The sequence below is a fragment of the Parasteatoda tepidariorum genome, chromosome 9 (genome assembly GCF_982258835.1).
Source record: "Parasteatoda tepidariorum strain Cologne lab strain chromosome 9, Ptep-v5.0, whole genome shotgun sequence".
In the NCBI taxonomy this organism is placed as follows: Eukaryota; Metazoa; Arthropoda; class Arachnida; order Araneae; family Theridiidae; genus Parasteatoda; species Parasteatoda tepidariorum.
The window spans coordinates 88,927,936-88,953,529 of record NC_141763.1 but is presented as its reverse complement, the minus strand read 5'-3'; the positions used below and the strand labels follow the sequence as shown (position 1 = coordinate 88,953,529).

The window sequence follows — 25,594 nt, the reverse complement described above, 5'->3', positions numbered from 1 at the left end:
TCACAATTATGTTAATCAAGAAATATTACAATAGTATTATTTATGTCAAAATCAGAATATCCTCACTAGAAGAACTAAGAATAAATGAAATGGTTTATGAGCATTTATAAAATCCCCAAACAGTATCAACCCACTGCTAGATTAAGTTTTACTGTCCACCTGTCACTAGAACACCTCCAGACATCAGACTCACAAGATGGCGATTATTGACATGAAGATTATTGACATTACAGTTAGAATTTCGAATGGGGGGGATATACGGTCATCCGTCTCGCATTGGTTTAGATGGGAGAGACACGTCATTTATTCTATTTTTCCCATTAGAAATGATTTTGTTCTTATTTCCATTACAGCAAACCGACTCAGACTTTTAATCGGGAATAGTTTTTGAGATAGTTGTATAGAGTAAACTTTTTTTTCGATTTTGCAAACAAACTGAAATCTGCTGATATTCATGTTTGTGGTCTCTTTCTTAGACGTTTGATACTTAGATCTTGCCTGAAAGTTAGACGTAAAAGTGAAGAAAAAAAACTTGTTGTAAAATCATTTCAATTATCGCTAGTTTTCGTAGGATTAAAGTAAACTCTTGCTCTTCCTAATTATAAATTATGCATTATTAACACGTTGAGAGCCGCGTCAGTCATCGGTGGCTGACACTGAACTTTCCATTTAGGCCTGCGTCAGCCACCGGTGACTGACACTGAAATTACATTTAGGCCGCGTCAACCACCGGTGGCTGACACTGAAATTACATTTAGGCTGCGTCTGCCACCGCTTGCTGATACTGACCTTTTTCATAGGCCGCGGAAAAACAGCTGGCTGACAGCGTGTAACATGATATAGAACTATAAAATTTTAACTCTTTTATGGAATTGCAGAAAATTTATTCAAAATTTATTTAATTATTGTGATTTTTGGTTTAACAGATTCAATTTAGTAGATTTTTATAAACCACTATTTTTAAACAATTCGTAGGCTTATATAATTCAGCACTTTTGTCAGATATGTCATGATAAACCTTCTAAAAAAAAATAGCAAAATCCGTCTAATATTTGCAAATTTAGTTCGTAGTTATTTACCATGGCCAGATGGGCAAGTCATGTAAAATTAGCGTGGCGTTCGACGTGTTAATTACTCTCTCTCTCTCTCTCTCTCTCTCTCTCTCTCTCTCTCTATATATATATATATATATATATATATATATATATATATATATATATATTTATATATATATATATATATATATATATACAGAGAGAGAGAGAGAGAGAAATGATGCAATATATATATATATATAGAGAGAGATATTGGTTAAAATGATGCCAGGCCAGAACAAGATAACAAGATTATAATTGGATAATTAATACGAGTGTCAGTTCTTCGAGCAATATCACAACTCATCCAAGAAGAGAGATGGTCTAAGCACGGATCTCTATAGTAGTCCGGAAGAATGAACACAAACTGTACAGTGTGGGTTAAATAATCGGACTATTAAATTATCGGATTTCTCGTTTATAGTAACCTGTGCAAAGGCTTTCTCCCTTCTAGAAGGTATTGCCCCAGGGCTGCCAACCACTTTAATTTTTAAGAGCACTGCTTGGTGAGTAAAATATAAATATTTTTCTTAGTCAAAAATAAATATTTCTATTAGTCAAATATAAATATTCATAATTGTTATATATAAATATTCATGTTGCTAGCATATTATGCTAGATAGAGCTATTTTGTTTTTCAAAATGAATTTTATCCTTAAGTTGCTTTTTCGAGAATAAGAAACCTGTCTTTGTCAAAATCTGGCTCAGAGTTGAAAGTAGGACGGAAAAGAAAAATAACTGGTAGTAAAATAATTTAATTTTTGTTCTTTTTCGTCAGGCGTAAAAATAAGCTTATAAAATTATGAATTGCACTTCACTTCTAAATAAACTGTAAAGAAATTTTTTTATAGTCATGGATAATTTTATCTTATCGAAAACAAGCTATAATGAAATGATTTTCTTTCTAGTTTTTCTCTTTTCAATTTTGATTTATATGCACAACTTGTTATTTTAATGTCATTTATTCAGTTTAAAACGTTCGGTACTTATAACTTAATAGTTTTAAAAAATTTAAAAGCTATTTAAAGTTTAAAAAGTTTTTTTTAATTACCCAAACTTTGATGGGGAAAATTGAGTACCCAATCAGATCCAGCTGACAGAAGTCCATGCTGCATAAGGACTACTGGCTTGCTTTTCTGACTGTACAGTTGTTTCCTACCATTGGGTATTCTTTGTACTGAGAGCAAATACCCATCGGAAGTCTCGATGGTATGTTCTTCCAAAGGATAACCTTTAGACACGATTAATTCAGACTGAAAAAAAAATATTGCCCTGCTCAATACAAAAATACATTTAAAAATACACTTTACAACAAGTTTGAGTGTGTTTTTTTCTTAGATGAAACTTTTTGAGCCTGTTTACACGGTCCAAGTTCTCGAATCCGAGAAATTGGACGGATTTCTCTGTCCAAGAAATTGGATGATTCGTTGACACTATCCAAGTTCTCGAATGTCACTGATTCGTTGAAAGAAAAACCTGCGCATGGGCATTGTTCATATTCAACATTATGAAATAATACTTACATTAGTTTAAAATTACTAAATAAATTCAAATAAAATCATAATAACACAAATAAACCGCAACAGATCAATTTATTTGGATTAAAATATATGAAAACAGACAACACAATGACATAATTTGCTGCCTGCTTGTTGACGTCGCGAAACCTAAGACGCTGATTGGTTAAGGGAGAAAAAACCTGGATGGAAAGTAGAACATGCTCTACTATCGTCCAAGAAGTTGGACCAAGTTTTTGGATGTTTGTTTACACGATCCAAGCTCAGAGCAATACAAGTTTCCATCAATATCAATCAATCTCTGTCCAAGAAATTGGATCGTCTAAACAGGCCTTTATACATAGGGGAACATATTATACAGGCATCTAAAGAATATATTTAGGAGACAAAGGTTACTTCCTTAAACATAACAAACCGGTTACACACCTGTAAACCAGTCCTACAAGGCTTAATGTGGCCCCTGTGCAGAAAGGTTAAAGCAACATTTAGGGACACAGGTTCTTGTAACGGATTTGCACCTCTCCCTCCTCCCAAACACCATTGGGGTAGAGCAGGCGAAGAAGAGTTTTTCTCTTTTTATTTATTGTCGGTTTGTTCTGCATTTTTACACGATTGATAAACAGTACTGCACTATTAATTAAAATATTTCTTTGAGAATACATTTAAATCAGCCATGTTGATTAAATATGCTAAGACATTTTGACCTATAAAGAAGGAATAAAATGGCACGTGGCGGTATTCTGTGTACCCAACCATGCATGTAGAGTTGTCTCCAAAGACTGGTTCCTAGGTGACGTATCTCCTGTCACTTCGCATCTTATGCGCATGTGTTGGGTACACATGACACTCTGCTAAATCTGAGTATGTTGCTCATCCCGTAAGTTGTTTTTCTGGTATGCATAGTACACCGAGCAGTTTCTAGCTTTATTTACATATTCGAAAAGCTGGACTTCTACATTCTACGTCCAAGGTACTAATCGTGATAACTCACCAAATACAGGGTACCCATCACATGGAAAAATTAAAGAGCGATGACGAACTTTTCTCAAGACTGCTTAGATTTCATAAAGTCCACTTCAAATTTAGTTTCACAAAATCAGTTTTTCATACCACGTAAAACGAAATGAAAATATTTTTAGTAGATATGAATGCTTCAATGTATGTATATTTCTCAAACTTTAGATACTACTTTATAACAATTTCCAAACTGTAGTTGGTCAAAATATATCAGATTTGAGGAGGATGTACAGTCAGCAAAAAAAAAAAGATATCACCCAGAATAACTTTTGTTATAATGATCGGATTTTCACGATCTAAGTGTCAATCTTAATGGTTCCCGGGGGTGACCTCAAATATGCTAATTAATTAGTGCTAACTATTAATTAAGTTACGAAATCTGACACAAAAACGTACTTTCTCTGAATAAACATGTATTTTTTTTTACATATTTGGATTCCTAACCTTCAAAATATAGGGGGTAGCCGCAATCTGGGAAATGTGGTCCCCATAGTTTGGTCAGGAGAGCGATCCAAAGTTCGTACCCCTTAATGTTAATTTCGCTTTTTGCGTTTTCAGTCATATTTTCAAAACTAATGAAGCAATTCAAAAAAAATTGCACCCACTCATAAAACTCATTTACCCAAAGATAATTTCATGAAAAAAATAATTTTTAATAATTATTAATTATTTTTTATTATTTAATTAAATTGAGGATGAAAAAATTTTGAATTATAAGGTATGAATTTTTTTATACCATAATAATCTACATATTTTTCAATAGAAAAATCTAAAGTTTCAACTGTTTTTATTTATTAGAAGCTGAAAAAAATTAAAATTAATTATTTTTAAAAAAATAATTTGGCGACAATAAAAAAATGATTAAATGGGGCGATTAATATTAAAATGTGATAAACTTGCGAGGAACTTGACTTCGCGCGCGTAGTGTAAAATTTCATTCATATTTTTTTCGCTAATAATCGTTTGCTAATCTTTTTATTTTTATTTCTTTCAAACTATAAAATACGATGTTTCTTTTTAGTCATTTAATAATGTATTTGTAATTTAGTAAAAAAATTATGAATAAAACATTTTGAATAAAAAACACTTTATTCAACGAATGTCTAGTTTTATGAAGGCGTGCTTCTGATAGAATATGATTATGCACCAGATTGTGCTTACTTAATGTGATTATTTTTTAATTTTTGATTTTCTTTTTCAATAACTGATACAATTTCAATAATATACACACGTATGCATAGATTTGGAATAATATATTTATCAATTTCTTGAATATATATTTTATGATTATTAATACGAATGCGTAGTCAACATTTTTAATCATCTTAAAACTTCCCCCGGTGGCTGAGCGGTAGCGCTTCGCCCTGTCGTTCCTCGGGCCGGGAAAGGCTGACTCAGCCTTTCATCCATTCAGTGGGTCGATAAATAAGTACCAAGCATGATTAGGAACTAAACACTGGGGGTTCCGCGTTCGGCTGACCACCTGACCGGAACATCTGCTCCTGCACCCCAGAGCCCTAGGTCCAGAAAACTGAGATGGGCATAGTAGGCCTTGGCCCTCCATGGGCTGTCGTGCAGCTGAGTTTAGAGTAGAGTTTTTTAAAACTTCTTTACATCTTATATATCGCCTTAATCTTAAAATAAATTTATAAATTACCTGTCTATGCGTGTTTCGCAGAATTATTTTTCTAACTTTTTTATTGAATTTTAATGCATTTTTTTAAAAATTCTATTATGTATATTTTTTTCCAATAATATACTAATCAATTGTTTAAGTACTTTAATTTATGTTTTTCTTTAAAATAAAATTACTTTTTAAATTATTGCTAAGTTCTTATTGAAAGAAAACTTAAAATTATTGCCAGCTATCTGAGAATTAAATCTTGTTAAGAAATTAAAAATATTCTACTGATGACACTCAATATCATTCGAAGCAGAACAGCTGACTATTTACTAAAAATACTATTGTTTACGAAAAATGAAGATAAATTATTAATTTTATTTTTTTTATTACTTCTTATTTATTCGAGTAATGAAAAGTAAATGCGTATGTGCGCACAGGGGAAAAATTTAACAGATTGTTTTGTTTTTTAAATGAACAAAAAACTATGGGCATGCAATTTTAATTCAACATTCAAAGTTAATCTTGTGCGCTAACCCTTTTAAGTTACCCTTTTGTCTTAAAAAGTTGAAAATATTTTCTTTAAAAGTTGTTTGTATAATTTCTCAACTTTTGCACAGTTCAAAAAAATATTGCTATATCAGGAAAATGTTCGATATGCCTTGTTTTGTTAAACAACTACTAAAATAAAAAATTGCAAAAAGATTTGAAAAATGTGCTATTTTTAGAATCATCATCTCAAAAATTGTTCTTTTACTACATTTGACTTTTTTCTTCTTAAATAACTTATAATCATAGTTTTAACACACGTTTTGAAGAAATTATGTATACAAATTTCTCCTAATATTTCGTAATAAAAAAACAAGAATATTAATGATTTATTTATACAGTGAAACCTGCCAAGTTGACCACACTTGTAAGTTTTACACCTGAATAAGTTGACCTCAATTATCAAGAACGGAAATTTTCCTACATAATAAAGAAGCAAAACCTTTGTAACTTGACCACCTGTCTATCTTGTATGTTGACCACTGAAATAAGTTAATTTTGTCTAGGAGTATTATGAAATTCTATTCTAAAACCCTCATAAATTGACCAGAAAAAAAAATTCAGAAAATTTTCTGTCATTTCGCAATGTATGTTAATATTTCACTTGTTTGGTGAAATAGTGTAAAAAGCTAATCTATACCTTTTTGTGAGTTGACCATCTGGGGAAACTGTAGGGAGTCAGCTTTTGACCATTTCTTTCATTCATTCATTGAAAACAGGTGTGTTAGTTGAAAAGTTGCTCTTCCAGTTGCAATAGTGAGCAAATAGGCTTGTATGCGTAGTAATAACAGAATAAATTTTAAAGTGTTAAAATAATTTTGTTTTGTTAAAGTTTTCAATGTTTTCGTGTTCTGATATTTTAAGAAATTATTTTTATTAAACACTTCACATGCATAATTAACAAAATAATTTTTTTTTAAAATTTAGTTAAATATTAAAATTATTTCTGTGTAACAAATTGAAGTTCGTTTAGGTTTAAACACATTTCTTGAGATATTCATTTGGCCATTTGCTAAATCAAATTTTTAAGTCAAGCAAAAAAAAAAATTTTAATGTATAGCAACATGTAGGAAACGAAAAAGTAAACAATGTCCCACCCCTTCTATAAGTTGACCACTTGTCTACGTTGGCCACTAAAACAATGCACATGAAGTGGTCAACTTACCCAAGTTTTACTGTAATTGTTTCATTGAACCAGAGTAGTTAATTGTTTTCGTAATAATCGGCCTTACAACTATTTAACTTAGATTCTTTGGACTAGGCGTCACTTCATGCATGTCTTTCGAGATTGAAATTTCAAAGATAAAATGTAAAAATTACAAGAATGCGTAAGCTGGTTTCAACTAACAAAAAAAAAAGGGACAAAATCGTTGGCAAAAGAAGTTATCTCATGAAAAGAGTGTCAGAGTTGAAAAATTATTGTAAAAACTGTAACAATTGTTACTCTTGTTTAATTAAGGGTATTATAAACCTAATTTTAGTTTAATCATGTTTTTTAAAGAACTAACGAAAGGAGTGTGTAAATAACATCAACTCTTTTTACTGCAAACTAAGTTTACTTAATATCATTTGCAAATATTAAGAAGTACAAATTCTTGACTTGCTCCTTAAAATAAAGTTTTATTTTAATCGTAGTTGAAGAAGTACGGATATACACTGGTTATCATAAATTAAGGAAAATTCACAAAAATCGCGATAACTCAAGAAATTACACATGGAATTTTATGAAACTTACCCACAATATACAACACATAGTAAGGTATTAAACAACATAAAAAGAAATTATCAGACATTAATAGTAGTATAGAAATTAGCACATGTATAAAATAAACAAATTGGAAGTATCGGTTTGCAATAGAAAAAGTACCTTTAATATGGAATATGATTGCCTCTAGAAGCAATACAGCACAAACAGCGATGTGTGATGCTTTCAATTATGCGGTCTATCAGTTCAATAGGAAGTGAGAGCCATTGCTCTTGTAAAGCAGTTGCAAGCGTGGCAAGGGTCTGAGGGGGCGGATTGATGGCAGATACACGCCTCCCTAGAGCATCCCAAACGTGCTCGATAGGATTCAAGTCCGGGGATCGAGCTGGCCACTCCATGCGAGTAATTGTTTCCTGTTGAAGATAATCATCAACAATGCGAGCTCTGTGTGGTCTTGCATTATCGTCCTGTAACAGGAAGCAATCACCAATTGCCCCGGCATATGGGCGCACATAAGCATCAAGGATGTTGTCTCGATAAACCTGAGCATTCACGGTTCCCCTTGGAAAGACATGGAGGTATGTGCGCCCTCCTAAGGATATGCCTCCCCAAACACAGACACTGCCTCTTCCGTATGCATCTCTTTCACGGATGTTTGATGGATGATAACGGGTCCCAGGTTCTCTCCATATCAAATAACGTCTACTGTCACTTTCTAGACTAAACCTGGACTCATCCGTAAAGAGAACAGGCCTCCATTGATCTGACGTCCAGTGGACATGTTGTCGGGCCCACTGCAAACGGTCTCTCCTATGGCGTGATGTGAGCGGCACGCAAATGGCTGGTCGTCTCGCATACAGACCACCTTCGTGGAGCCTTCTGCGCACAGTTGACGTTGACACCAACCTTCCGGTGGCTGCAGCAAGAGAGGATCTAAGATGTGTCGGAGTAGCGGTTCTATTCCTGCGTGCACTTAATGTCAAATATCGGTCATCGGCACTGGTCGTAACAGTTGGCCGTCCTTGACTGAACCTCCTAGATGCCGAATCTGTGGTTTGAAATTGCCTCCAAAGTCTATGAACCACAGATGGACTCACATTTAGCCATCTGGCCACTTCTGATTGACTCTGCCCTGCCTCTAGTCTCCCGATGGCTCTCCATCGTAGTTCTTCAGGCAAATGATGCCTAGAGGTCATTATTACGAATTGGCTATCTCAGATTTTCAATGTCGCAATCACAGTAAAATTTGTGTGCTTTCTCTCAAACTTGGACTTTTATGCTCCAGGCAGATGACGTAAGCCGAGTGCAGCGCCACTAATTTGCATATTGCAATTTTACTCAGCTACTCTTAGTGGACAACATATGCAAATTTTGCACGGTTTGGCTTACTTTTGAAAGAGTTATCGCTATTTTTGTGATTTTTCCTTAATTTATGATAACCAGTGTAGTTAAGGGAGGTATGCGACATTCGGGAAAAAAAAAGTCGTGTGATAGAGATAGTTTTAAACAGAACGAATTAGTTCTTTTAATTGAAATGCTGACAATATCATTACAGCATTTTGGTTAACAAGTGCCATGAAAAAAGGTTCTGAACTTAAGATATGGATTTTAATATATTTTCCTATTTACATACCTCCTTGATCTCCGCACCGTTTTAATATTCTATAAAGCATAAAATGAAATAATGTTGAATAAAAAAATAGATTTCAAATGAAATATTTTATTTTCCTTAATACAGGGTATCTGTTACATTTTAGATTTTCAAATTCATAACTTTTCATGTCTAATTCCAAGAATTTTCATGATTTAACGAAGTTACTATTTTCTCCGATAAAAACAGAATAATAAATTCAAAAAGCATTATAATCACATTATATAAAATAGGTATAACCAAAACACTGCAGTAAGAACGCACTTTAATACAAAACCCCTCTATTTAAGCTTTTAGCTCAATTTCCGCTTTTGGTTTCATATTTTGTAATGTGGCAATCTTTTTCGAAAATATTTTAAATAATTCTTTAAAAATTTCACGTTCATGTAATAAGTTCATTTGAATTCGCAGCTCGCTTTATACATTTCGTTTCATGTTTTATTCTGTTTCTTCTTTATACTTAATTTTCTGATTTCGCTTGATATTTTTACTTATTGTGTTCCATTATGTTCGTAATTTTTTTGTAAAATTTTTTTGAGTGCTTCTCAAACTATTGCATTGATATATTTTACTTTGGCTATATTGATACAATAATAGAAAGTACTATTTTTTTGCTGATATAATCGTGTAAGCTGATGAAAAGATTATATCTTTTATTTTCCGGATATTTTTAGAATTTTTTTTCTGGTTTCTTGCTGTTTTATTTTTTATTATTATTTTTCTTCCCCCCTTTTTTATTGTTCCGTAATTTTTCCCAAGTTTTTTCTACATTTTGAACTTATTTACTTATTTTATGAGTTCTATTTACTTGCAGCTTATGCGCAATAAATAAAACTTATTATTTTTCGTAATTTTCTTCGTGTTTTTTTTGTTTTTATTTATTATGATATATATATATATATATATATATATATATATCAAAATGCTTTTAAAATGCCTTATAACATTTATTAAGTTTTACAATTTTATCGAAAATAAAATACCGTGATTTCTGTAAAATTTTGCGATTATGCATCAGAATAGCTATCTTTTTTCAGGTCCACATTTGATAACTTTTTTTTCCTTTCCTAAGAAACTCGAAGTGCGGGGCAAAAGCATTTAACCCTACAACTCTTCATAAATTTATGATAACTTATGAAAATTTGGTTTTAATTCAAAACTGTTATACAAATTACATTAAAACAGCTTTACAAAAATAAATAATGTCAGATAAAAATTCAAAGATTCTATAATCTTGGAGAATCAAAAATAATTTATTAATTTATTTAAATTTCCTTTTTAAAGGAGATTTAAAAAAAAAAAAAAAAAAAAGCCCAGAAAGCAACGTGAAAAATTCTTTTGGTTGCTTAGCAACGAGAAGCACTATCTTTTCCCATCTTGTCATTCATTCAGTTTCTTTATGGTTGTTATAAATTATTTCCCCTTCTATGGCGAGGTAATTTGGCATATTTTTAAACCATCGCCAGATATATAAATCCCTATTGCGACCTAATTTACAACCCATTTTTTTCGAAATTTTGTCTACCCCCCCTATTTTGAGGGTCAGGATTCCAAATATGTAAAAAAAAATACATGTTTATTCAGAGAAAGTACGTTTTTGTGTCTGATTTCATAACTTAATTAATAGTTAGCACTAATTAATTAGCATATTTGAGGTCACCCCCGGGAACCATTAAGATTGACACTTAGATCGTGAAAATCCGATCATTATAACAAAAGTTATTCAGGGTGATATCTTTTTTTTTTTGCTGACTGTACCAAATGTGCTTGATAAATAAGTAAAAATCAAAATAGTCTATCACGAGCCGTTTTTGTTGAAAGAAAGTCGCCAAATTTTTAGCGGATTTTCGGATATCTCGTGTCCTACTAATGCATTTTAAGCCTCAAAACGTAGTAGATATTTTGTCGCCAAGAAATACCCCCAAGATAGAGCAGCCCTATTGTCAATGAAAATGAATTACCTTTACATAGCTGGCAATATGTATGGTCGTTGAGAAAATTTTACTAAGTGGTAGTATGATAATACTTAACGTACTAATAATTTTCTAATACTTGAGCTACTTCGTTAACACTTAAAAGCATAATTGCTTAACGGAACACAGGGGTTCGTTTCTATTGGAGATGAATGAAACAGCCACTTAGACTCCAAAATGAATTTATCATCAAAAAATCTATAAAGAATATAAATCTATAATCTTCCTGAAAATACAGCAATTTCTTGAACTCAATTTCAGCTCAAATAACAGTATATTACACAACAAAACAAAGACTTAGAAACCTGAGACTCACTAGAACACTATTGAACACTATTGTCGTCGTAAACAGACTAATCCTCTGACGAGGACAATCCTATCTATATAGGCTTGGCGAGGCTTCTATAGGTTAAAGTCCTATTTATATAGGTTTGAAGTGGAAATTTCTGAACTTTCACCATGATTATAGAAGATTTTCATATAACTTCTCAAAAATTATCGAGTTTCGATCCCTTCGAAACTCGAATTTTTCTGAACTATTATTTAGTCTGGTCTGTTCGTTGTAGCTGGACTCCTGAGGCCAAGAATGGCCCTTTACCCACGCATTTTGCATTAGAGATACATAAAATATTAAAAAAAAAAAAAAAAAAGCAGTTTGAATGGATGGGAATGGCACAATATAAATTAGAAAAAAGAAAATGACACTTTGCCATAGTAATAATTTGATAATAACATGAAAATGCAGTAATAATTATATACAACAAAACAAATAGAAATTATTTACAAAATTATTTACAGAGATATTTACAAAATATTAAGAGTTAAGAAAGCAAGTTAATCGTTAACATAAGTTAAGTTAAAATGAAAAATATTTACAAAATAAATCACAAATGAGCCAATCAATAAAATAGCAAAAAAAAGTTGTGTTAATAGTGACAGTTAAATTAAAGCAATTAAATTGTGTTAGTTTGTGTACCTCTTTTATGTTATTTGGATCGCAATATTTATATTGAAATGCTTTTTTTAAATTATAGTGGTAATTAAGAAAGGAAGAAGCTTTTTACTTCCTGATGTGCTCATTTTGGACAATGTATATTTTGCATGGGTAAAAATGACAACATTTCTGAAGCAAATTTTTGAGTAAATTATTGAAAGGATGTGTATTTATAAATTATTACATTAGTATTTCTCATCGAAATTTAATATTCAAAATAAAATAACCAAATTCAGGAATTACGAATTATTATTGTTCGATAACCATTTTCATATTCTACAACAGCTCTTCAAAAACCATAATTTAGCTCATTTTATTCAATTCGATTTATGTATATGCCAAAAAATAATAGTCTTACAGCAGTTGGTGAATTTCGAATTCAACTGCCAACATAAAACCTAATTTAAACACTTATTGATGAAACAATGAAAAAAAAAATCATTTTTCACATTAAATGTTTCTAAATCAATTTGAAGATTTTCTTAAATGTAATATTCATATCTGTCAATAATTTTTTTTTTTTTTTGCAGTCAGGGTTCCGCCAAAAAATGCACCGTCATTTAGGGTTCCGTAGCTGAAAAAAATTGAGAACAGCTGATTTAAAGAATAGTGATTGCTAAATGTTTCAAAGCAATTACTTTTACATTTCTGGTTGTTCGTAACTGTTGTTGAATTAGTGTTGCTAGACTGGCTGTACTGAGTAGGAAAGGGTTAACGAGAGTCATAACATAACAGTTCATATTGTAAACATGTTTTACCTCCCTGGAATTGAGTTCTTTTTTTTTAAATGTTCATATAAATGTTAAGATTTATATTTGGCAACATTTAATCTTTCTTTCTTTCGTTGCTTTTGATATCAACTGAAGTTCGAGGGTATAAAATAAAGATTTCGAGAGAATTGAATAAGGCTTTGGACAACAATTATTTAACAATGAATTATTAATAAAGTCATTATTTAAAGGAAAATAATGAAAATAAATTCGCAAAAAAGTACTTGTGATTGCAATAACTTTCAAGCAAATTGAAACTTTGAAAAAAAAAAGTTGATTGTCACCATTAGCAAAATTTCTAATCCCAAACTTTCAAATTTTAATTCAGTATTTGCCTTTCTGCGAGTTATTTTTGACTACAAGTTTAACTGTTAATAATTCTTGAGCTAATTATTAATTAATGTATTTTTTTTCTATCGCATCGTACTCCCTACAGGTTTTTCAGTAATTTCTAGATTAAGTATTTTCGTATTTGCGCAGTAAAGCAAAATGCAACGTAAAGGTATGCAAAGAAACATGTAACGTAAAGGTACGTAAAGCAAAATTCAACGTAAAGATATGTAAAGCGAAATACAACGTTAAGGTAAAGCAAAAGCAAAACAAGTGAGAAAATATTCACGAAAAAAAAATTTGCAAAAAATTTTCGAACAATTCAGATTTTATTTTTAAAAAAAAGGTTGCTTAGTTTATAAATAAATATGAATATTTCAGCATGTTGAATTTCAATTTTGAAGTTGCATCTCTGCGGGCTTCGGATCAATCTGCATGATATTTTTTATTGCAAATTTAATAACTCTTTAAATAATCATTGAATGTTATTTTTTATTATTTCACGGTACTACTTCCTGTATTATTTTCGGGCACACTTTCGTAATTTAATATTTCTAACACCTATACGTTTTGTGCAGCATAACAAAGAGTAATTCACATAATTCTTAATTATTACTCTTAGAATAAATATTGAATATTATTTTTTATTATTGCATGGTACTACTCCCTGTATTATTTTCGGCAGACTATCGTAATTTAAAATATCTAACACCTATAGGTTTTGCGCAGTATAACAAAGAGTAACCCAAATAATTATTACTCTTAGAATAATTATTGAATGTTATTTTTTATTATTTCCTGGTTCTACTCCCTGCATTATTTTCGGGCACACTTTCGTAATTTAAAATCTTTAACGCATTATAAATCATAACGCAATCATAACGGTTTTGCGCAGTATAACAAAGAGTAACGCATCCGAAACAGCGTCGGCTCTTATGATAATCTGATATAAAGAGAAAAGTTTGTTTCTAACGAGATATTGTTGGGTGATGACAAAGAAGTAAAACCATAATATTGATAGATTTTTCAAGTTCAAACAAAATATTTGTTATTTCATTTTTTATCTCTCAAAATGACCTTCAAATATGAACCCTTGTATATTTAAGACAGAATCGAAAGATGATTTTTTTTTTATCCATTTCATTTTTTTCCCATTAATGATTACTAATTTGATTACTAAGAGCCATTTCGAAGATAACACATTTTGCGATAAGAAAAAGATTTTGATTGTTCTAAAGATTGCATACAAATGATAAATAAATTTGAATTGCATTTATTACTGTTACAAAACGTAAGATAGTTTTTTTATCAGTTTTATTTTCCATGCATAATATCATAGTGTCATCGTTTTTCCTTTAAAAACTAGAAGAGAAAGACTTTCATTGTTTAGTTTATTTTCCGTCTCTTTCTCATATATATATATATATATATACACACAAATTAACATGAAAAACATGAATAAAATAAAAGCTAAATGGTAGAGAAACAAGAATGGTAAAAGCAAATAGTCGTTATCAAGACACATCTAATTGCTATAAATGCGATATTTCTGAATAAAGAATAATTATCCTAAGATAAAAATTATTCTTTATATGTGTCGATATCGCAAAAAACCTTATGTTGTAAAAATTATGAAATAAAACAAAAATGTAAAAAGAAATCGAACTTACTGGCGGGAATTAAAGCGCGGTTTAGGTTTAAAAGTACAATAATAAAACAGTTAACAAAAAATCGCGAAGATGTAAAATATTGGAAGTTGTGCTTATAGCTTGAATCGAATAAAATAAAATTTAAAAAAATATATATATTTGATCGAAGAAGAAGAAAAAAATTTTTTTAGTAAAATATTAGTGCTGCCATCTATGAGAAAAAATTAAAAATTGAAATAATAATAAAAATGTTTAACGGATTGATTAAATTAGCAGACTAAAAAAATATCATTCATAGGGAAATTAATTTAAAAGTCAGTCTGTACAATTGGATAGAAAGCCGTTTATAGACTTTATCCTTCATTCATAAAACCTTACATAATTTTACAGATTACACATATCCATCTTTCATAGGGTGACTTATTTAAAAATCAGAGCCTGCATACAGGAATAGAAAACCGTTTATAGGTTTTATTCTTCATTCATACAACCTTACATAATATATATATATATATATATATATATATATATATATATATATATATATATATATATATATATATATATATATATATATATATAAGTAGTACCATGTCGACTTTCGCCGGTGAATGTCCGAAATATTTGTTATATACGATTTGATATTAATTTATTAGTTGATATTAATATATTTATTCGATATTTTAATATCTGCTGAGGTCAAATTAGGAGAAACATCAGTGTTCGTTAAATGCATACTGGGTACTTGACCTTCAGAAAAAATTGATGTGGGGCATACCGAGCAATGGCACTTAACTAGACCTAGTATATATGTTGGACATTTACTAACGTGACAATGTGATTGTGAACATTCACCGGTGAAAATCGACAACCACCAATTTCGGTCATTCACAGTAACTTATATATATTTTGCTTTCGTGGCATAATAAGTTTGATTATATCTCTATCTATTGGCAACATAATAGTTATTATTCATCTTGTTAAGTTGCCTTAAGTAAAAACTTTGGTAGTGTTAAATAGTTACTTATAGGTAAAGTATTTATTTAGAATAATTTTGTATTTCCAAAGAAAAAAAAACTTAGTTACGAGGTAATTATTTAGATTATTCTTGATCCTTTTCAAAATGTCAGTAGAAATTTTAAACATAAACGGTGCTGTGGAATCACATACTTTCATACCAACGGACGTTGATGGAACTTGTCTTTTTCGAGCATAATATAAGATACTCAAGTTATGACTCGAGAGGTGCGTGAGGAAGACAGAGATGGAAATAATTTTAATACTTCTGGTGCTTATACTATGCTGAAAGGTCCCAAATTCATACTTACAATGGTTTGCCTGATTTAATGGCTGAATACCAAATTTTAATTATTACTACAAGTCAATGCACAAAGAACTTGGACTATAACGTTCTCTCTTGAAAATTATTAAAATTGAAATCAAAGTGCTTCTGCTCTGGCAACAGCTGGATGGTGGTATATATGTTGCACAAGATAATTTTGTATGTATTTATATGTTGCATTAGACAATTTTGTATATCTTTATATGTTGCACAAAATAATTTTGCCTATTTTTATAAGATGCAAAATATAATTTTGTACATGTTAGTACATGTTTTGTATAGACACCGCAGCAATGTGATGGACGTGAGAAGTTTAAAGGCGCGAATGTCGACACGAACCACGTTCTTGTGATATCCAAAGTCAGACTCCGATATCAAAACATTCTAACGAATATGAAATTAAATTATCCAATAGAATTGGTGAAGAAAATGGGAAATTCATTCATAAAAATTCTAACCAAATCATTCTAGAAAATTTTGAGTTCCGGGCAGCCTCGAAGATTTTGCTGAAATTGTGTCGAGATCAATTTCGCATAAACTCAAGGTATGAGAAAAATAAATCAGTTTAATTGTGAACCTATTTTACTGGACAAAATTTTCTCGCCAGCCTTAAATATTCGGTCGCCAATGGCAAGTGGAAATTTTGCACCTTAATAATAATGTCATAATAATAATTACATAATAATAATAACATAATAATAATAACATAATAATAATAACATAATAATAACATAATAATAATAACATAATAATAATAACATTATAATAGCATAAATATAATAACATAATCATGAAAATAAAAGTAGAAAATAAATTTGATGTCATACTTTTAACTTATATAGAAATTTCATAAAATCTTACCACATTTCTGTATATGTCGGGCTCATCAATTTTCCCAAAATCTTTAATATTCTTAGGAATTCTATAACTTAAAATCGTAGTTGTGCACACAAATAAAACAACTGTCTTTAGCATAAAATTCATTGCCCTTTTCTCAAATCGATAACACAAAATATTTTTACATAATTTTTGAAATTCCTTTCGCTCAATTTTATATTTGTATTCATTATAGATACCTTATCTTGTTGGATAGATAATAAACAATTTTATCGAGCCTACTGATTATATTTTAACGAGCCCATTGTTTATGCATTTCACATTAAACATTTCAATATTTTTGACAACTCAACTCAACTTCCATTGAATGCGCAATAATCAAATACGAACGATAAAGAAAAAACACCAATTTACAATTATTGGAAACATTTCATAACATTTTTGTTTTTATTTATCTTATCACTTAACCTTGATAAACGATATTCTTTATTTGATATTAGATCGTAAATAACTGAAAAAAGTTTTTGGCTAATATGAGTTAATATAAATATCTTATCTTAAATATGTTGTAGAGATAACGAATGTGTTATGCAATTTCATTTCTTTCAAAATCTCATTGAAAGCAAAGTTATTTTATTATCAAATTTTTAATTAACCTTTTAATAAGACCCCAACCTCAGTTCTTCCTTTTATATTTATTTTATAACCGTCGTTGAATAGCCGACTCAATTTTTGGGTTTACGACTACCAATGTTCAACTCCGTAGCCTTGTCATTTTGAACCCAATCCAGAAGACAAGAGAACTCCTGGATCGAGTACTGGAAGAAAGTTGCCTTCGTGGAGGAATTTTTTGATGGAGCTAACCCGCATTTACTTTACATGGAGAGGAAGACCACGAGAACCTCCCACGGTTAGCTTGACGGCAAGAGGACTCTAACTCATGATCCGTCTAGTACTGAGGATATTTCACGTCAGCACTGTAGTTGGTGTAAGCCGGATGAGGAATTCGTATCGACCAGCCATCGCTTGGATTCGAACCCGGTCCACCTCATTGCTTCACTTCATCAAAAAAGTTATTGTGTTAGCTAAATCTATGTTATTAAAAGTATTTCTTGATATCAAGAAGTTGTTATGAAACGTTAGTTATGACCGGCATTATTTGGTAATGTAATTATTTTTTAATAAACCTATCACGTGCGTAGATCTAATCAAATACTACGATTTCTGCTTAACATTTTTCAAAGTGGTAGACGATTCAAAACTAATTAAGCTTTCATAATTTCAAGTAGTTTTGTCAATATTTTAAACACCTCCTCAGGAGACAGCTGTAACAATGTAGCGCTATACTTTTAAATCATTTCCATGTAGTGGTGAGTAAAATAACGTATAATCAAATCAAATTATAATCAAATTTACGAAATAAAGAATAATGCATTAAAGCATAAACATCGATACTAGAAGAAATTTTTATAAAAAAGCGTTGTAAGTTGGAAGACCTGTTAACGGGTGGAAAAAAACTTGCATAATGATCTCAACATTGATTATTTAGATCAGGGGTTTCCAACTTACATGAGGTCAGGGGCAACAATTAAAAACACAAATCAAATGGCGGGCGGCAACTTAGTCAAAATTTTATGTAGAACTCTTTTATGTTGGAAGCAACATTAAATATTACTGTCAGATTTTTACCAAGTTGTACAAAACAAAAGTATTGAATTACAAATTAAAATAAGAAGGAGATTTTTAAAAATATTTAATTGTTATTAATAATATTTTTAAAAATATTAAATAAATAATAAAAATTCGGGCTACAATAACTTTAATGTGCACCTATGCATTAAGCAATTAATGTGCAACAGATATCTAACTGTTAAGATATAAAACTTTAAAAAAGTTGGTATTAAAACTTACACAGTGCCACACAAAATGTTCAATGAGAAAAAGAGGTTTGTCTGCTGCAACCACCAGAGAATAGATATTTACATTTTAAATTTACAAATGTGTGTGTAAATATTTTCAGCCTAAATGAATGGTCTCAAAAAGTTAAATTGGAGAATTTCTTCGAGAAAATTTCTGATACACACATGCTGAATTATATTCACAAAATACAAAAAAATTAAATAAAAGGAGAGAAGCATACACAATTATTTTTTTATTTGAATAAATATTTTCTTGGATGCAAAACCTGAGAAATAATTTATTTTTTTTGCACCGTTGGTATGTTAAATTTTACAGAAACGAAGAAATTAGGTTTTTATTATCGAGAAAAGTATTTTAAACCCATAAAGATTTTTTTACGAAAATTGTTCACAAAAAATGACAACTAATATATTTTAGTTTGCGGGCCACAAAACAAGGCTCCGCGGTCCGAATGCGGCCCCCGGGCCGCCAGTTGGAAATCCCTGATTTAGATCATCATATCGCAAATTTTGATTGCAAATTCTTTGATAAAGCCTTAAATTGTGATGCTGCAAGATTTTATGAAATTTTTGTATTTGAAAAATTGAAAGAGTAAGAAATCAAGCTCAGGTTGATGGTTGCTTTTTATGTAGCATGCATCTTCATCTAGAATAGAAAATTATAAAAAAATTTTCACTCCAATTTTCATTCTTGTCACTAAAAAGTACTACCTCAATGTCACTATTTACAAGATTGATAAAAACAGGCCTTAAATGACCTCAGACATCCCTATAAATATTAATAACTGGACGAAAATTATTTTCACATTAGCTATTTATAAACCAGGTATAGTCTGTTGATTTGAAAAATTCCCTCGTCATTTGTCTAGAGCACTGTCGGTGACTATGGTTTCGAAGTTGAATTATTTTAAGCAGAGGTGTGAAAATTTAAATTTTTTTCAAATACAAGCATACTTTTTATTTTAAAAAATTCTGTTCTAATTCCATAGATAGAAGTTGTCCATATACCAGACTATAGGCTTGACCATGTTATTATCTTATCTCTATGACTCATGTCCGATCCGATGAATCAGTGGAAGTCCACCATGTCCGGTACTGAATAACCATAGATGCCAACTGCTCCGGATTCCTCAAAATATTTTAAGAAACGGTAGTGAACTAGAAACTAAAATTTGCAGATTTTCGATTATTTTTGCCAACTTTTTAAAAGGCCGATTAACTGTAAAAGGGTTTCCCGGGTGACTAAAATGGCAGAAAAAAGTGACTAATAATATTAAAAATTTTATTAAAAAAGATTAAAGTTAGGAACTTTTTATAGCGAATATTTTTCATTTTACTAATGAAAGTAAATGCAAACAATGTTTTTGATTTGAATATGAATGATTTGAAATGCAAGTGAAAGTGGTAGTTATAATTGAAATTTAAAAGACATTATAAATAAGCAAAAATGACTTGATTTTATACCACGTTTCAGATTTTTAGTCGCCCGTGGCATCCCGGTTGTAACAAAGTGACTTATCACATTAGATTAAAAATTTTTTTGAAGTAGTTGTGATAAAAAGTATATAAATCAAATTTAATAAATCAAGAATCATACATGCACTAGTGCAAAAACGTGGTTTTGGGCAAAATTTTCGAAATTAAGTTTATTATAAATTTAGAATTCCTGTAATCTTAGCTTTCTAAAAATATTTTACTTTCGTTCTTACTCCATTTATTTACAAAGTTATAGCAGTTTTTGTGTAAGGATAGACAGTGGATAGACAATGGATAGATAGTGGATAGGGAATTTTAAGTGTTTGAATGCGTTTATCTAAAAATCAGATTATTTTCACATTTTACACCACCATACACACAATATCTCACGTTGTTTTTAAAATAATTGTCGACAATTTTTCATGAGTGTTCATGATTACGACTCACCTGTTTTGAAATGCAGACTAAGTTGTATTTCAAAACATGTGAACTATGTTCATGTTTTTTCGCTAAGAGAAGTGCGGAAACTTTTAAAAATTTGCTGTTTTAACTACATTGATCACTAACTCAGTAATATATGCACCTTCTTTTAAGATAATAGTTCAAAACAAAGTTGATAGCCTTCTAAATAAAATAACCAAAGGAGTTTTTGTCTTAAGTCATAAAATTTTTTACAGCGTTTAACGCATATGCAAAAAAGGCTTTATTTTCACCTAAAAATGGCTATTTATAAAAAAATGATAATAATATTTTTTGTTGTTGCTAGATTTAATATTAGTTTTTACACATAGTAAAACAAATGAACTAGTTTTTAAAAATTTTATATTAATGTTACCGTGAATGAGAGAATGTCGACTTTCACCGGTGAATGTCAACAATCACAAAGCGGGGGTGCCATCCCTTCTGTAGATGATCAAAATTCTGATGGCATGTCTTCGGATCATCTTCAAGGATGTTTCCCAGACTGTCGCGAATAGCCCATTGAGCAGCTGTAGTGCGACGTAAATGAACTACAACTGCATTTTAAAAATTAAAAAGTGTGTTAATGTATTTCTTTATTAATACTCCAGTGCATCTTATTTATTAATTATTTAATACATCTGAGATGTAATATTCTAGACAGCATATAAAAAGAAAATTCTTTTTTTGTGTGTGTGAGCAAAAAAATGTAATGAGAACGTTGAGACGACGTTGAAATGATGGATACAGACGTCGACAGTTTTCATGAAAAACTGTGACAAAATGTGATAATTTTTCACTTCTGATCTCCCCATTGACGTACAATTTCATGAAATTGCACGTCAAAACGTGAATTTATTCAAACGTGCAATTTCACATCAGTCTAAAACTATTGGGGTAAAAAGTGTGTTTCTGAGCCAGAATTAAAAGTGTGCGGCAACGTTTTAATGAGAAAGTTATAAAACTTTTTGATTGAAACATAATAGTTAAAAAAAATTATTTTTTAATCATCAAATAATAGCAATTTTTAACCTGTTTTTAACGTAAACAATAGACATTGCTCATTTTTATTTTAGACGGAATGTTGGAAATAACGAATACCTCTGTGACTGATTCATCGATTTAATTAAGACATGAAATAAGGATTTCTAGATTGGGGGATTGCGTGGGGGAAGGGAGGTGCCAGGTACAAAAATGGAAATTAGTAAAATAATGAGGTTAATACAGAAGTAATATAAAAGAGTAATAAAGAAGTATTTGCAAAACTATATACTAAATTTACAAGAAAATCAAGTTACTTATGTCCATCGTGACTTGAGATAAAATATAATAAATTAGCCAAAAGAAATGAAAGTATTAAACGAGGTTCTTAAACAGTGTTCCGTGGACCCCTAGTGTTCCGTGGAAAGGTCACAAGGGTTTCATGAATTGGGACTTTTTTTTTTTAACCAGTCATGATTTTTGAAATCTGTAACATATTTGTATCCAATCACTAATCCATTACTTTTTCAATATTAAGTTATTTTTATGAAATTATAAATGTAAAATTATTTAAAAAAATAGCAAATTAAAATTTTTTTTCAATAACAATAAATTGAATAAATACTTAAAAATGAATTTACAAATGATTTCATCAGTATTTCTCATCCAACTTTTTAATTCAAAATAAAATAAACAACTTCAAGAATAAGTATCAATTTTCTCTGATAACCAGTCTTAGAACAGTTCTTTTCCAAAAATCATGATTAAGCTTATTAATTTTGTTCAGTTTCAACTTAAACGGCAAAAGCTACTAGACTTAGCTTATACAACGGAAACATAGCAGCTGCAGACTAGCGAATTCAAATGCCTAACATAAATCCTAATTTTAAAGACTTAAGGATGAAACACAAAAAAATTTCATTCACATTAAATATCTCTAAATTAAATTATCGTTCTTTTAGTTAGCATATTTACACCTGCTAATGAACGTTTTTTAAAAGTCGGGGAGAAAGAAATCGAGAACCGCTTTGGTCTAAAACACTAGTCGAGGAAATTTGACTAGTTAGAAATTAAGTCTGCAGCACAGATAATTTGATGGCCCAAGGGTCCTGGTGATTATCACTCGCTTTTTAATTTGGTTTTATTTCAGATTTTGATGTAGATAGACTATTTGAAAATCCCTTACATTATGCCTAGGTAGTTTAAATAACTTCTTTTACCCAAAAAGTAAAGAAACGAAAGACATTTTCTAAAGAAGAAAAATTTGGTTATTAAAATGAAAACCAAAAAATTTTTTATACAAAATTTTTTTGTTCTTGAAAAAAATCTCCCATTTAGCAATAGAAATTGAATAATCAAATAACCTTACAACGAAGTGATTTTTTTTGCCATGAAACTATTTGAAAATTTATAATTTTGTGTTTTTTAAAATAAGCGGAACTGGTGCAAAAAAATATTAATTTATAATTTATTATTATTATTATTAATGTCTGTTATTAATTATTATTGTTATTAATTACTATAATGAATTGTTATTAATTATTACTTTTATTTATTACTTAATTAATTATAATTGAAATTTATAATTTTTTTGTAAACTTAACTCACATTAGTGAGTGTTTAGTGACTGTTACTCTGAATATATCTGAAATTCATATTCAATTATCAGGAATACTACAATTGTCAAGCTGTTCCTTAAATACACTCATATTCAAAAATTCAAGAATAAACACATTTTTGCCTGCAACTCAAATAATAAACAAAATCATACGAAATTTTAAAAGAAAAGATATCAAAGCATGACAAAAACGAAACTGACAAAAGGCTATGGTATAAATATGAGTTCATGAGCGTCAAAGGTTGGTATCAAGAAATTGTATGCCAAAGGAAATTTAATAAGATATATGACACCAGGTCTGGTGGCATTGCAGGTCTCACAACGGACATTCATAAAAAAAGATGATAAATATTTTGGGACAATAAAGCGAACGTCTTAGACAAAGAGCCATTACTCTGCCAAAGTCATTCAAGAGATACTTCAAGGTAGTCATATCTGGAGATCTGACTGGCCACTTTGAATGTCTTCACTGACGAATACCAAACCATATTGAACAACGAACATTAATGTGATCTCATACAAAGAGAGCAAGGGACCCACTATTATACCTCAAATATCATGGAAGTTGATCACTATTTGAAGATCAAGATTTTATGGTCTGAACTAGCATGATATTGAAAGGTTGCACGCCTTTAAGAAAGGCTCCTTGACTTTCTGAGTTATAGGGTTGAAACATTAGAGCTCTATATAACATTGTTCAGAGGCGTTGTTGGACTTCAGTTAATTTTTATTAATGGCAACATACGTCAACACAGTGCCGAACAGAACAGGTCGTTGAATACCTTAAAGTCGAAGATTCAGAGAATAACTAGGCTAGGTAGATCTCTAGGCTTGAATCTCGTAGAATATGTCTGTGATCCTCTAGGAAGAACAATAGTAGATTGTTTTTCTCCCTCCCCAAAATCTTCCTGGCTAGGAGTTGCTTAAATGGAGGAATGGGACTTATTGGTACAGGATCTTAGATTTATTGTTCTAAAAGATTTTTCAACCTTATAAACAACATGATAAGAGTTATTTTTTTCTTTTTGATGAAACTTGCATCATCTTGCTTATTCTAAACACATCTCTAGCATCCTTTTATTCCATCCTTTTCGGACTATCTTGCTGTTATGCCTACTAACTCGTAACTTTTAGTCCGTGCCATTACCTTTTATTATCATCATTTTTGTCTTGCTTCTGATGTATTTTCAAACAAAATTCCACTTGATTTGATTATTTCTTGAGTTAAACTCAAAAATGAATTTGCGTCTTTACTTTGGAGCAACGTTGATCCAAAGAATAAAAAAGCTCTCAAGTATTTCAAAACAAGTCGTCGGATATTGTGTAGGAGCTATGAGAAGTGACATGCGATCGCCTAAAAAGTTTCTCTTTACAGCTGAGAAACCTAAGATCTAAATTACAGAATAACTTTTGACTAGGTATTTCTAAACACCTGAAAATAGATTTATGAAACTTTAACTTAATTCAGAATAAATTTAAAATTTCAACTTACCACATTTCTGTATATATCTGGCTCATAAGTATAGTTTCCTTGAAATTTTATATTTTTTGGAATATCATAACAAAAAATCAGTTGCGGTAATATGTATACGGTCCCAAACACAAGTAGTAATTCCATTTGTTTTTTTTCCCACATACACTTGTTTGTTTACTAGAATATTTACACCTTTTGTTAATTATCGAATATCATATCAACACCGATCGTTAAAGGCAGTTAACTATATTTCCTGGAAGTTCCTTCCTTCTAAATGTTGTTAAGTTAAAAAAAAATAAACTGATGCAATGATTCTCGTTTCGCGCGTTCATCATGAATCAGGAAAAAAATGTATTACAAAGGATTCTTTCAGCTGTTTATGACGTCGCATTCACAATTGCATTCATTTTCGCTGAAATAATCGTGATATTTGACTTTCAATTCGTTTTACTTCAGATCAAAAGCGTTTTCCTTTCTTCGGTTGTATCCTTATCATTATTACCATAAAATTACCATTGCTATTTAATCATTTCCATCAAACTCACGTGCTTTTAACTTAAACATTATGAAACTTTTAAAGAACGGTGTCACGATACCGTCGAATTTCATAGTTAATTT

The 25,594-nt window shown here is 30.4% G+C and overlaps 1 protein-coding gene across 2 annotated transcripts in view; it reads right to left on the bottom strand.

The window, feature by feature from the left end:
* LOC107446577 (lysosomal acid lipase/cholesteryl ester hydrolase) overlaps nt 1-25,316 on the bottom strand; it is a 44,920-nt gene extending 19,604 nt beyond the window's left edge. The window contains exons 1-2 of one of the 2 annotated variants that reach the window (XM_043053970.3): nt 24,995-25,316; nt 2,146-2,347 (exon numbers count right to left, since the gene is read on the bottom strand). In XM_043053970.3, the coding sequence (XP_042909904.1) occupies nt 2,146-2,347; nt 24,995-25,138 (346 nt within the window). In that variant the 5' untranslated portion in view covers nt 25,139-25,316. Of the gene's footprint in view, nt 1-2,145; nt 2,348-17,073; nt 17,562-24,994 lie in introns of those variants that run through there. The other variant, XM_043053971.3, reaches the window with a different exon arrangement.
* Nucleotides 25,317-25,594: the final 278 nt, after the last annotated feature.